We start from the raw sequence: 15,663 nt of genomic DNA on the forward strand, positions 1-15,663 counted from the left end.
TAATTAAAACAACTAGCAATGACCTTTGTACTGAGAGAGCATCAACCTTCAGTTTCCAATGTGAATGAAGCTTAAGTCTAAGAAAAGACTTGGAAATATTTTCTGGGAGAAAAAAGATTATTTTTAGGAAAATCTGGGAAATAAAGCTTTTCTTAGAAAGGTCAGGTAACTATGACAGGGTTTGCTATGCTTTTCTAATAATCACCTGACTTAAGATAGCCTTTTGGTGTGATACAAAGTGCTAAATAACCAGTTTGATGGAATTTACAGGTCCCTGTGGTTGTTTTTAGAATCATGTGAAGAGTTTGGAATTTAATTGCAGAATATTGACCCGGATTCCCAAATTGCTGAGATGTGTGATACCATTTGTCCTTATAAGTCCCAGTGTTGACTATGCAAATAAAACTTGTCATATTACATACACGTCAATATTTATATAAAAGGTTGTTTTTTGAGAACCAAACCCTATACAAATGCAACCTTTTACAAGATATTAACAAGGTTGTAATACAAAATTTAGACAACCAGCATTGGAAATGTGTATTATAGTGTCGAGGAGGAAAGAAACTGAGTTGGTTGGGGAGTGGTCATTTGATGTATGGGTAGACACCCTTAGTCACCGACGAGCCTCTGAGACTATGGTAGTACCGACGAGCCTCTGAGACTATGGTATAATGAGCAGTGATCAAAATAACTGTAAATCATCGAGAAAAGTCAAAGTGTGTCCAGTACATTCTATTTAAGAAAACCAATAAGAAGCTTCTGGTTAAACAGTGGATTCAATGCTTATATTTATCTCTATTCCATCCCATTAACCTACTCAAATAATAGTTAAAGAATAAAAAAGGATATAAACCCACAAGGACAAAGACAGGAGAAGAAAATACTGCAGACAAGAGGTATCCATAAAATTTTGGGAGATAGAAAGCAGGTGGATGAGGGGTAACTGTGGGGTTTGCGCTTCGTCTGTTCTGCTAATTTCCATTAGGGGAAAACCAAGAAGAAGCAAGCCAATTAAAGAGCCAGGAATTGAAGACACATAAACAGAAGGGTTGATTGAAAGTGTGTGTGGAGGGCACTTACAGCCATATAGCCAGGCAGACATCACTTCTTTACTCTAATAGAAGAGCTCCATTTATAGAGGAAAATGGAAAGGAGGGAATTGTCAGAGAAATAATAAAGTTTCCTAGAACTGAAGTTCATGCATTTTCTTTTTTAAAACAATTTTAAATGTTCATTATTTATTTTGAGGGGGGGGGAGAGAGAGAGAGAGAGAGAGAGAGAGAGAGAGAGAGAGAGAATACCCCAACCACGGTTCCCACTGCTAGTACAGAGCCTGACATGGGGCTCGAGATCATTACCTGAGCAGAAACGAAGAGTCAGGTGCTTAACTGACCAAGCCCACTCAGGCGCCTCTGCATTTTCTTGATTAAAAGGTTTGACAGAGTGCTCAGCATAGTGAAAAAGCAAAGACCTGCTCCAAAGCATGTCATGAGATTTCATAAAAATGGGGATAAGTAAAATTCCCTCAATTTCTCTTGAAAGGAGAAATTCTATTTTATAAAAAAATATCTAACATGAGAATAACATCCATTTCTCAGCAGCAACATTAGAAGTTGTGCACAATGCTGTTGAAATGCCAAGAGAAAGTAATTTCCAATCTAGGATTCTCTACCCATCCAAATGATTGATCTAGGGTGAAGATAGAAAAAGAAAATTTTATATGTGCAAGTTCTCACCAAATCTATCTTCCATGATCACTTTTTCAAGAAAGTACCAGAAGATGTGTACCTTCAAAAAAAAGGGAAGGTGAAACCATGGATGGAGAAGACATGGGGTCTAGGATTCTATATAGAAGGGAGGCAGAAGACTTCCCAGGATGACCCTACACAGAACTCCTGGTTGGTAGCTCTGCATCAGGCCTGGCTGGAGGTTGAGGGGAGACAAGAGGGCTGTCTGTAGGAGTAAAATGCATGTGATAAATTACCCGATATGTCTGACCATAGGAGAGGAGTTGTAGATAATATTTCAGACAATGAGAAAGATGTAAGTGCTCAATACATGGGAAAATAAGCCAGCAAATAAACGAATCAAAACATCTCAAAAAATTAAAAGTGGAGCAAGAATGAAAATGTAATCATAGTGACACAACTGTGAACAGTATTTGCAGAGTCATAATGAAAACACTAAATACCAATTTAACCAAAAACTGGTGATGTGGATTGGCATGTATTGGGAGCAAGAGAGGTTTCCGAGATTCTACATTAGGAAGATAATTTCTAAAGTGAAATAAACCAGGATGTAGCAGTATAAATATTCCATTGAGAAATACATAGGTAAACAGTAGGAGAAATCGATAAGAGTTAAAGATGGTTGCCATGGAGGTGGGGAGAGAGGGAGAAAGTAACTGCTCTATTTTTTTAAATAGGCCTTGTAGTTACTACTTGAATTTGAAAGTTAAGTTCATATAATACTTCCGAAAAAATTTTAAACTAATTTAAAAGGTAGGAAGGCAAATAATAAGGTTTTACGTAGCTTTCCATCAAACACAATTATTAGCAACACCTTTGGGGTCTCTCCTCAGGTAGGTAGAAGACCTTATTCCATAACAACATCAGGTACGTATCTACTCCCTTACATGTTTACAAAAAGTGCATAAGTTGTACCAGTTGCTTTGGTTTTTTTATTCCTGTTATGGTTTTTTTTTCTCCTTCATTAAATTTAATAACACAACATCATTATAGAAAAGCTGAAAAATTGCTTAGTGCCTTTTCAGATTTCATATCAACCAAGAGCAGTTTCTAGGACCATCTTTGCTATTCTTTTGGTTCACAGAAGCTTCTATAAGAGTGAATGATGACAAAGAAAGCTTTGTTAATCAATTAACCCTTCTGCTTTGTAGGGTGGGGAGCACTGTTACTATCACGGAAGCATCCGAGGTGTCAAGGACTCCAGAGCAGCTCTCTCAACCTGCAACGGACTTCAGTATGTGGGATTCTCAATGGGAGAGTGAATTTGCTTTCATCCATTCACCGTTTCCATCTTTTCTTTCACAGATGTTTGTTGTAGGCAATCTTCTGGGCTGGTCCCATGTTCTGTTAACATTTAAAGTTTGCAGGAGATTCAGAGATTAAACAAGTGATTACACAGATTAATATTTAATTGCCATTCTGGTAATTGGAACTGTGAAGGGGAGCATCAGGGACTTACGGGGTGACCAGGAAGGTCCAGGAAGGTTTCCCAGAAGTGTGTGACAGAGGACAAGCAGTCAGGTGGTATTGGTCAGGTGAGGATGGGGGGCCAAAGAGAGAAGTTCGTACATCGACTTCAAGGCAGTCTCTAGAAAAACCTCTTTAAACACCTTTTGCATGCAAATAGTAACACTTGATGTAAGGATCTAGTTGTGGCCATGGGGTGGAAAAGGATCTTGAAAATCTTATCTTGCTATACCTCTCAAAATTAAATGCAACAGAGTCATACTGCTTAATGGAAATTCACGATTTGCAGCCATAAGTATACTTCTGTTTTCGTCTTCAGAATCAGATGGTTTTATTTTTTATTTTTTTAAAGTTTGTTAAAATGAGAGGGAGAGAGGCAAAGAGAGAGGGAGAGAGAGGTTTCCAAGCAGGCTCCACGCTGTCAGCACGGAGCCCCATGCGGGGCCCGATCCCATGAACTGTGAGATCATGACCTGAGCTGAAATCAAGAGTTGGAGGCTCAACTGATCTAGCCACCCAGGCACCCCAGAATCAGATGGTTTTAGATTATTCTAATGCACAAATTACCTATTTTCTTATAGATGATGTTGGATTTGTGTAACAAATTTGTACTAGTTGTACATTGTCTGGAATTATATAACTTGACATACTGGAACTGTATGAATAGTCTTGTTCCAGATTAATCATCTGATCTGTCCATTTTGTTTCAAAAATCAATTATAACATTTATAATATGTATGCTTGTGGGATACACTTTAATACTTCCTGTAGCCTATCTGCTGTCTAGTATAGTGCTGAGACCACAGTGGGATTCAATACAGATACATGAATTAGATTTGGGGCAGTATAAAGACATTTGTCCAGATATACTCTTCATTTTTAAAGATGCAATATGAAGCTCATTTGCTGTTTCTTGCTGTTTGCTATATTTGTTAATTTTCTCCTTGTGTGGTTTCTTGTCTTGTAGTGGTATGTTTGAAGATAATACCTTTGTATATATGATAGAACCCCTGGAGCTGATTCATGATGAAGTAAGTCTGTGACCTTAGTTTCCTTATGGTGTTTTATTCTTTTTTTAAATTTTTTTTAACATTTATTTATTTTTGAGAAGAGAGAGACAGAGCATGAGCGGGGGAGGAGAGAGAAAGAGGGAGACACGGAATCTGAAACAGGCTCCAGGCTCTGAGCTGTCAGCACAGAGCCCGACGTGGGGCTCGAACTCACGGACTGCGAGATCTTGACCTGAGCCGAAGTCGGACGCTTAACTGACTGAGCCACCCAGGCGCCCCATGGTGTTTTATTCTTTTATCATCTTTGCCTTTGAGCCATAAAGAATATTAAGCAGATGTCAGTGTGCATTTATATGCAACACATTTTTTCAAACGTAGAATGACACTGTGAGTTTTGAAGTTTAAATTGCACATCCCAGGTCTTTTGAGAAGCTGGTGCTGGTGTGTTGAATTTAGAATATGCAGATTATGACCTGCTGAAAGGGGGAACACAAGCCACCTTCTTAGGCTCAGCAGGTGGCTCCCTTAGCATTAGCTCCCACTTCAGGAAAGTGAAATCCATGGTTGTTTGGATTGACGATGCTGTTCAGTACACTCACACAGGGGAAGTACAGTCATGGGATTTATTACATACAGATCCTGGAATCTGGGGTGGTGGGGCAGTAAGCCAGAGGCAGGGCAGTCTTCCATCCCAGGCCACGAGTGGGCCAGGGATAGAGAGCAGGATAGCAAGCGCCTATTACTTACAAGGTGGTTGGAGTAGAGGTCACTAACTTTTAGCAGGATTAATTCCAAGTGGTTATTTTATTTTTTTATTTTTTATTTTTTTTGAAATTTATTGTCAAATTGGTTCCATACAACACCCAGTGCTCATCCCAAAAGGTGCCCTCCTCAATACCCATCACCCACCCCCCCCTCCCTCCCACCCCCTATCAACCCTCAGTTTGTTCTCAGTTTTTAAGAGTCTCTTATGCTTTGGCTCTCTCTCCCACTCTAACCTCTTTTTTTTTCTTTTTTTTCCCTTCCCCTCCCCCATGGGTTTCTGTTAAGTTTCTCAGGATCCACATAAGAGCGAAAACATATGGTATCTGTCTTTCTCTGTATGGCTTATTTCACTTAGCATCACACCCTCCAGTTCCATCCACGTTGCTGCAAAAGGCCAGATTTCATTCTTTCTCATTGCCACATAGTACTCCATTGTGTATATAAACCACGATTTCTTTATCCATTCATCAGTTGATGGACATTTAGGCTCTTTCCATAATTTGGCTATTGTTGGGAGTGCTGCTATAAGCATTGGGGTACAAGTGCCCCTATGCATCAGCACTCCTGTATCCAAGTGGTTATTTTAAAAGGTGCCCTGGGAAAACCAAAGCAGGAACTGAGAGTGGGAATCCTGAACTCAAGTTCTTATCTAAATGTCCAGACTCTGGGTGTGAGCAGGGTTATCAGGCTGTAAAATGCTTAGGCAGCAGCTCAGAAACACAAAAGTTGTTTTTCTCATCAAACAGGTCACACACCAGTAAGGGATGATAAGAGGTGACAAATCTAGGCTTTTGGAAGTGAAGGCAGTTCTTTCTAGTCTATAGAGCAGAGAGGACATTTTGTTTTGTAGTGACCATCTTCTTTTCCTTTAAACTAGCTTTTATTACCACCGCTTCTTTAGATAATTGTATACCCATATACCTAACTTTTATGAGCCTAAGAATCTTCAGTGGGGAAATGTGTAGTTGAACTATGATTATATTAGATAGTATTTAGTTTTCTTTAGAGGTAGGGAAAAAAAATGATGCCTACATTTATGCACAGGCCAGCAACCTAGATAGAAAACCATGAGGGCATTATGCTAAGTGAAATAAGTCAGACAGAGAAAGACAGATCTTGCTTATATATGGAATCTAAAAATACTGAACTCAGAAATAGAGAACAGGTTAGTGGTTACCAGAAGCCAGTGGGGGAAATAGGTGGAAGTGGTCAAAAGGTACAAACTTCCAGTTAGAAGATAAATGAATTCTGAGAGATAACGTACAACTTGGTGACCAGAGTACATTTGTATATTTGAAAGCTGCTAAGACATTAGGTATTAAAAGTCCTCATTACAAGGAAAAAATTGTAGTTGTGACATGACAGATGTTAACCACACTCTTTGTGAAGATTATTTTACAATATATACGTATAGCAGATCATTACATTGTACACCTTAAACGTATACAACATTAAATGTCAATTTTATCTTAATAAAATTAGGAAAACAAGAAATCATATACTCTTAAGAGTGTTGCTCACTAATAGAATGTAAATAGATCTGAAATTTGGTCTATATTTGTTAGGTATTGTAGTTAAAGCCAACTACAGGCTGGGCACTATTTTAGGTGCTGGGGATAAAGTGGTGAACAAGACAGACATAGAGCCTGAGGCTCATAGAGCTTCTAGTCTACAGGGGGCAGACAGCGATAAACAGGATGAGTAAGTAATTACATATTGTATGTTGGACAGTGGTACGTGCTAAGGAGAAAAAAAAATGAAGCCAAAATATGAAGGTAGAAGTAAACCTTCATATTAACCATCCAGAGAAGAGCGGAATGAGATGGTAGTTTTGAAGGAGGACTTCCAAAAAATTAGGGAGCTGGAAGAACATTCCAGGAGAACAGCAAATGCCCAGGCCCCGAGGCAGGATTGTTTCTAGCGTGTTGTAGAAACTTTGAGGAACCCCGCTGGTTGGAGAGGGGTGGACAAAGGGGAGAATGGTAGGAGATGAAGACGCTGACAGGCGGCAATAAGGGGAGTCATAGCAGTGAAGAGAGCTGCTAATGGGAAGATAATATTCTGAGAGTAATTGAGTCAGAATATTGCAATCATTTGATGGGGAGGAGAAAACAGTTTTTTTTCTCTTTAGAGATTTCACATGTAGATAAAATAAGTTTTGAGACAGATACTGGTCATTTAGACTGTTGATAATCACAATTGAACAAACATGTATTTTCTTTGTCGTGGCGATGTATATATAAATACCTTGTAAATTTCACATTTGAGACAGAAATGCCATTAAATTTTAAATGTTTAAACCTGTTTTCTTAAACCTTATCGTTTTTCAACTGGTAAATTTAAAAACTACTGGATAACAAAGATACTCTCCACCCCCCCCACCCCCCGATAAAGACATTTTGACTAAGTAAATGTTTTTCCCCTACTGTAGTGGTAGGGAAATAACTTGTATATGGCAAGATTATTTGACTCGGTCAGCCAAAAATTGGCTTTGACTTCTTGCATTGATGAATGGTCCTGTTACCCTAAACAGACCCCCAAAGAACAAAACAAAAAACCCAAAATAACAACTCCCTAAGCCTCAGAGTTTTTAAAAATATAAAATAAGATAATTTTTCTGTGCATCCCTAATAGGTCAATTTTTCAGGTTTGATGAATTCATAAATGTACGTGACTATGTTTAATAAACTGTTGAAAAGGTTTATAAACAAATTGTTATTGTCATAGTATTTCAAGTATTGGTTTTATGTTGTTATACCCATAATCATATTCTTCAGGGGCTGATTGTTACATGCTTAATGCCTTTTCTCTTTTGCCTTCCTCCTTACTGCCTACCTTCTGTTCAATTAACAATCTGCCCTCGTCTTCACATAGGGAGAGGGAAAAGAACAGTGCTTGAAACTTTTAAATCAGTCAGTTTTTAAAATTGCACTGTTAATCCAATTGTGAGTTTCATTGCTCTAGATATCACTTCACTTGTTACCAGAATTAAGAATTTACCAAACTGGAATTTAGATTTTTTGATGTGTAGTTTATTATCATTGGTTTTAGTATGCTTTACAATAAATCAAGTAATATGGATGGGATATTTCTAATGACAATTCATATTATCTCTCAAGTAATGAGTAGCAAAACTCTTAATTATTGTGAGTCTTTTATGTAATCTATTAAGAACACTCTTTTTATAACTTCCTGATTAAAACTAGTACATTGTAGGAAATCTGGAAAGCAAGAGAAGCCAATACTTAACTACACGGTAATTATCCATTATCCCATCCCCAAGAGAGAATTTCTCTTCACCTTTCAGTATACATTCTTCCAGTTTTTCAATGATATGTTCTCATATATGTTTAAAGTAAATGGGATCACTATTCTGTAATATTATTTTAGCTGAATGATGTATCTCTCTGGGCTGCAATATTTTTATTTGTAAAACAAAGGTAAAATATGCGTTATATAGATCTCTTGTGAGGATTAAATCAGGTACTGTGTACCCTAACAGTATCTGGCACATACCAGGCACTCAGTAATGGAAGCTAATAGTAATAATAGTAATGGAAATAAGATGCTTCTAAAAGCATAGTTACTAGGGCAAAGGATATGAATATTTTCAAGGTCGTTGATAGACATTGCTAAATTTCTCTTTGAACTGTGCTCCCAATTTACTCCTATCAGCAGAGTATGAGAGTGCTTTTTAACTTGCCACCATAATTAACTATGGTTATCATAATTTAAAAACCTTTGCCAACTTGACAGCAAAAATTGGTATGTCTTTTTTTAAATTTGCATTTTGAAGGAGTATTAAAGCATTCATTATATATATATGTATGTATATGTTCGTTGAGCATTTGTGTTTCTTTTTTTGTGAGTTTCCTATTCATTGCTTTGAAGAAAGCTGAAGTTGAAAAGTAGCTAATAAGACTATGCTTTTATCTACACTGGAGCAATTCGATGGTGCTCTATTTTATTTAAAATTAAAGTTTCAATAAGACATACTTTTCATTGTTGATAGCTAAAATATTAGCATACAAATGTTCCCATTTTCAGAAAGATATGGTAGAAAGTTCTAACACTGTTCCAAAGAAGCTTGATCACATCTTGCTTTTTAATTGTCTACCATTGTTTTTGTTTCAGAAAAGCACAGGTCGACCACATATAATCCAGAAAACCTTGGCAGGACAATATTCTAAGCAAATGAAGAATCTCAGTAAGTTCTAATTAAGATAGCCATTTTATATTGTGTAATAGGAGCCGTGACTTGGTGGAGCTCAGTACACGCAGGCTTAGTGGGAGGTGGAATTGGTCAGTGGCGAGCAATGTGGGTGGGCAGTGGCATTGCCTGTGGCTGGCGTCTACTGAGGCTTGGAGAGTCATTGCTGATGGAAATACCGAAATACGAAGCCCGGGAGTAAAGCTCTGTTAGGAACCAGAGAGTGTGGCTAAATTTAATGGTGATCTGCAATCAGGTGCATCCTTAAATTTCCTTGGCAGTTTACTGCTGTTTAGCCAATTTGTATTATCTCTCTCTTATGCTCTGGTCCTGAGGCATCTTAAGCACGCTGATGTTGACAAAAGCTTCTTTTGGATTATTGGGGTATTTGATATTATTTCTGTATATTAATGCCAAAAGTCTTTGATAGTTTATGCAAAATCTTATGCCATACATTATTTTTAATTCTAAAATGAATTAAGCACAGTGAAATTCTCCCAAATTTTCAGATATTGAGGGTCAGGTGGTTGTAGGTCAAATATGCATATTCTAATGAGTCTTGAACAGCTCATTACATTTTGGGTGATGTTTGGAAGAAATTGATATTTGCATTATAAATTAATTAATTTGTGAATTATAAATGGAATTAGATTTGTGACCATGAGGATGTGAAATGTTTAATGATTGGCATACTTTTTTCACCTTAGTTTATTTTGATTTTGAGATGATGTGTGTTAGCAATGTTGCTGTTCCTTCACGTAGTAATTTTATTTTATTTTATTTTATTTTTTTATCATGATAAGTGTGCTGTTTAATCTCCATAACCTATTTCACCCATTTCCCCCCAGCCACCTCCCTTCTGGTAACCATCAGTTTGTTCTCTGTAGTTAAGAGTTTCTTGGTTTGTCTCTTTCTCTCTTTTTTTTCCTTTGCTTATTTGTTTATTAAATTCCACTTATGCATGAAATCATATGGTAATTGTCTTTGACTGACTTATTTTGCTTAGCATTATACTTTCTAGCTCCATCCATGTTGTTGCAAATGGCAAGATTTCATTCTTTTTTTTTGTGGCTGAGGAATATTCTATTGTGTGTATATATATATATATATATATATATATATATATACCACGTCTTCTTCATCCATTCGTCTATTGATGGACACTTGGGCAGTTTTCATAGTTTGGCTATTGTAAATAATGTCGCAGTAAATATAGGAGTGCATGTATCCTTTTGTATTAATGGTTTTGTAGTTTTGGGATAAATATCCATAGTGCTATTGCTGGATTGTAGGGTAGTTCTGTTTTTAACTTTTTGAGGAAACTTCATATTGTTTTCCACAATTACTGCACCAGTTTGCATTCCCACCAGTAGTGCAGGAGGGTTCCTTTTTCTCCATATGCTCGTCAACCCTTGTTTCTTGTGTTGTTGATTTTTAGCCATTCTGACAAGTGTAAGGTGGTATCTCATTGTAGTTTTGGTTTGCATTTCCCTGATGATGAGTGATATTGAGCATATTTTCATGTGTCTGTTGGCCATCTGTATGTCTTCTTTGGAGAAATGTCTGTTCATATCTTCTGCCCATTTTTAATTGGATTATTGTTTTTTGGGTGTTGTATTAGTTCTTTATATATTTTGGATACTGACCCTTTATTGGATGTTATTTGAAAATATCTTTTCCCATTCAGTAAGTTGCCTTTTAGTTTTGTTGATTTTTTCTTTTGCTGTGCAGAAACATTTAATTTTGATGTAATCCCAATAGTTTATTTTTGCTTTTGTTTCCCATGTCTCAGGAGACATAGCTAGTAAAATGTTGCTATGGCTGATGTCAGAGACATTACTGTCTGTGCTCTCTTCAAGGATTTTTATTGTTTCAGGCTTCACATTTAGGTTTCTGATCCATTTGAGTTTATTTTTTATGTGGCAAAAGAAAATGGTCCAATTTCATTCTTCCAACATGTAGCTATTGTTGAAGAGACTGTCTTTTTTCCATTGTATATTCATTCCTCCTTTGTTGAAGACCAATTTACCATATAATTGTGGGTTTATTTCTGGGTGTTCGGTTCTATTCCATTGATCTATGTGTCTGTTTTTGTGCCGGTACCATACTGTTTTAATTACTACCACTTTGTAATATAACTTGAAGTTTAGAATTGTGGTACCTTGAGTTTTGTTTTTCAGTATTGCTTTGGCTATTTGGTGTCTTTTGTGATTCCATATAAATTTTAGATTGGTTGTTTCTAGTGCTGTGAAAAATCCTCTGGTATTTTGATAGGAATTGCATTAAATCTGTAGATTACTTTGGGTAGTGTAGACATTTTAACAATGTTTGTTCTTCCAACCCATGAGCATGGAATGTCTTTGCATCATCTTGAATTTCTTTCATCAGTGTTTTATAGTTTTCAGAGTACAGGTCTTTCACCACTTTGGTTAAGTTTATTCCTAGATGTTTTATTGTTTTTGAGGCAATTGTAAAAAGTATTGTTTTCTTAATTTCACTTTCTTCTACTTCATTATTAGTGTGTAGAAATGCAACAGATTCCTGTACATGGATTGCATATCCTACAACTTTGCTGAATTCATTTATCAGGTTTTTGGTGGAGCTGTTAGGGTTTTCTGTATATAGTATCATTTCATCTGCAAATAGTGACAGTTTTACTATTTCCTTACCAATATGGATGCCTTTTATTTCTTTATGTTGTCTACTTGCTGTGGCTAGGACTTCCAGTACTATGTTAAATGAAAGCGGTGAAAGTGGAGGTCCTTGTCTTGTTCCTGACCTTAGGGGAAAAGCTCTGTTTTCCATCATTGATTATGATGTTGGCTGTGGGTTTTTCATTTATGGCCTTTATTATGTTGAGGTATGTTCCTTCTAGACCTACTTTGCAAAGGATTTTTATCATGAATAGATGTTGTAGTTTGTCAAATGCTTTTTCTGCACCTGTTGAAATGATCATATGGTTTTTACTCTTTCTCTTATTGATGTAATGTATCATGTTGATTGTTTTGTGAATATTGAACAGCACTGGCATCCCAGAAAGAAATCTCACTTGAATGTGGTGTATGATTTTTTAAAATCTGTTGTCAGATTCAGTCTGCTAATATTTCAGTTCATCAGGGATATTGGCCTGTAGTTCTCTTTTTTTGCGGTGTCTTTATCTAGTTTTGGTATCAGGGTGATACTGGCCTCATAGAATGAATTTGGAAGTTTACCGTCCTTTTCTATTTCTTGAAATAGTTTAAGAAGAGTAGGTATTAACTCTTCTTTAAATGGTAGAATTCATCTGTGAAGCCTCCTGCTCCTGGACTTTTATTTTTGAGGAATTTTTTGATTTCTGATTCAATTTCATTGCTGGTAGTGGGTGTGTTCAAAGTTTTTATTTCTTCCTGCTTTAGTTTTGGTAGCTTTACATAATATTTTAAAAACATACTCCCATTGAACTGTAGTCAAGTATAAATTTTGGTATTCTTTTTTCTTTTACACAGGTATGGAAAGCAGTGACCAGTGGCCCTTTTTATCTGAATTGCAGTGGTTGAAAAGGAGAAGAAAGAGAGCAGTGAATGTGAGTGTGGCATTGAATCACGGTCAGGGCCGCTTCACTCAGTTAAATTGTGTGCCCCAAATCATATAGTATCTCAGTGTATCTAAAGCAGTTTAAATTTGGGCAACTTCCTCTTACAAACAAAAACAACCAACCAAACTCCTCCTGTGATTTGAGTCTTATGGGCATATCAGCCTTTTCCATTAGTGATATAAACGGATTCCAGTGTCCTATGAACACTGATGGAGTGTATTGTATTAGCTTCCTTTTCAAAGCATGTTCTTACAAAAATTACAGTGTGTTTTTTTCTATTAAAAGTACAGCAGACTTTTTCTCATATGGCTTATATAACAAATTTGAAACATTTTGATAAACAAAAAGTGTAAGGGGAAGCATTAGATTTTGAAATGTTGGCTAATTATGCTTATTTGTATTTCTTTCAAATTAAAAGTTCTGCTACACCAAAATTTGAAGCTGGATGTGTTTTTCTAAGGATCTATTTGATCATTAGTATCATGACAGTTACTAAATAAGAATCATGTAATTATAATCAACAACAATCATATAGCTCCCATGTATTGATAAATGTATAGGAGCTTTGTCATTGAAATTATGTTCCTAGTCTTTTTCATAATAGATTAGAAAGCTGTAATGATGGGGACTGTTTCGTAATTACATGGTGAATGCTATGTAACCGAGAATTAATTCCACAGCATATAGATTACATGGTAATTTACGAGATAACTTAATGAGTAATTATACTGAAAATTGCACATTTTAGATAATGTTTTGCTGAATGTATTTTTTTGTGAAAAAATTAGACCACCAGCCATCAGAAACTTAGTTACAGGTTAAATCGTCCTCTCTTTTATGAGCCTTTCTTCATATTATGGTGATTGTGGGTACAATTTTTGTTTTTTTACTTAGAGACTTTTTTCTTGTTGTTTTCCTTACTCTTGAAGATGTGGTTGGTAATAATAAGTTTTATATAGGCTACTGATATTTCATGATAGTCCACCCTTATCAAATGTAAACTGATGAATGACCTTGTACATAAAGAAAAAAGAGTCATCATTATTTATTTCCCAGTTATGAAAAAAGAAAGTCCAAATGATGGCTAAAATGCTTAGCACTTGCTTTTAAAATTATCTAGTAATAATCAAAATTTAGAAGAACTTGGAAAATAATAATTGTCAATGTTTGTTCCTTTAGGAAGTTGTGTGGTTAAAATGTAATACGTTATTATTATAATTTCACTCCATTGACTTAATGCGTCTTTTGACTATATGTATATATTTTAATTTTTTTTGTTTATTTACTTATTTTGAGAGAGCACATGCATGCAAGTGAGGGAGGGGTGGAGGAAAAGGGAGAGAGAGAATCCCAAGCAGGCCCCACGCCATCAGCACGGAGCCCGACACGGGGCCTGAACCCACAAACCAATGGATCATGACCTGAGCCTAAACCGAGTCAGACGCTTAGCTGACTGAGCCAGCCAGGCTGCCCTTCTCTTAACTATATTGATAGCTGTTCCACGTGTGCTGTGCTATTCTTATTAAATGAATTTTAAGTAGATTTTCTTTGAAGTTTGAAGTAGATATGAATCTTTTTTTGGTCACAGTTTAATGCCAAAAAAATTGAGATTACTTATTTTAGCAGAATTATACTGTGCATTTTTCTCTAGAATATTTTTACATATGAAAATCATATAAAAATAACATGGGCTGTTCTTTGATGAGTATCTTAATGATAATTAAATACAATTCTTCTCTGAATACTTGAATGTTTGCCCACACTTTACAGTCACTTTCTTTGATCTCCTCACCAAGTTTCCTCCAGGGTGTTTATAAAGTTAGCAGGAAGGGGTTCTTTGGAAATTCAGTCAATCTCCAAGTTCAGAGTTAGCATCAGAGATATAGCTGACCACTCTGACCATATATATTTATTTTCCACAGCCATCTCGTGGTGTGTTTGAAGAAATGAAATATTTGGAACTTATGATTGTTAATGATCACAAAACGGTAAGAATATAAGGAATTAGTGAGTTTTAAACCTGGTAGTTGCTTAAGAAAGAGTACATTTCACTTTATATTTAAAAATTATTTGTTACTTACTAAGGCCAATATATTTAGATGTTTTATTTCTTTGGAACTATTGAATGGCTTGATTTATTTCATGGTGTTTGGAAACAGTGGGTTTTATAGAATTTTCACAACTCTAAACTTTCCTTTTATTTAGTGATTATAATTAATGAGTTTAACTGTCTGTTTGATGTCTTTTACACATCTTCATTTAAAATTTTTATCCTCTACTTTTCATCATCTATCTATTTGGCCACTACGTTTTTTTTTGTTTTTTGTTTTTTGTTTTTTAATTTTTTTTTTACATTTATTTATTTTTGAGACAGAGAGAGAGCATGAACGGGGGAGGGTGAGAGAGAGAGGGAGACACAGAATCTGAAACAGGCTCCAGGCTCTGAGCTGTCAGCACAGAGCCCGATGCGGGGCTCGAACTCATGGACTGTGAGATTATGACCTGAGCCGAAGTCGGTCGCCCAACCGACTGAGCCACCCAGGCGCCCCTGGCCACTACGTTTTTAATTTTATCACGTGTCTTTGTTCTGCTAACATTTTTTTCTTAGTAATTATTATGGCCTGTGACAAAAATAGTTATAGGAGATAAACATGTATAATAAAGGCATATCCAAAGAGACTATCTTTTAAATTTTTTTTTTTTCAACGTTTATTTATTTTTGGGACAGAGAGAGACAGAGCATGAACGGGGGAGGGGCAGAGAGAGAGGGAGACACAGAATCGGAAAGAGGCTCCAGGCTCTGAGCCATCAGCCCAGAGCCCGACGCGGGGCTCGAACTCCCGGACCGCGAGATCGTGACCTGGCTGAAGTCGGACGCTTAACCGA

At 36.3% G+C, this 15,663-nt stretch overlaps 1 protein-coding gene across 1 annotated transcript in view; it reads left to right on the forward strand.

Annotated features, from left to right (window-relative positions):
- ADAM23 (ADAM metallopeptidase domain 23) overlaps positions 1-15,663 on the forward strand; it is a 173,258-nt gene that overhangs the window by 100,611 nt on the left and 56,984 nt on the right. The window contains 5 exon segments of the mRNA XM_030326759.1: positions 2,903-2,985; positions 4,186-4,249; positions 9,128-9,200; positions 12,689-12,765; positions 14,700-14,765. Coding sequence (XP_030182619.1) covers positions 2,903-2,985; positions 4,186-4,249; positions 9,128-9,200; positions 12,689-12,765; positions 14,700-14,765 — 363 coding nt within the window.

Source organism: Lynx canadensis, chromosome C1 (genome assembly GCF_007474595.2).
Source record: "Lynx canadensis isolate LIC74 chromosome C1, mLynCan4.pri.v2, whole genome shotgun sequence".
NCBI classification, from domain to species: Eukaryota; Metazoa; Chordata; class Mammalia; order Carnivora; family Felidae; genus Lynx; species Lynx canadensis.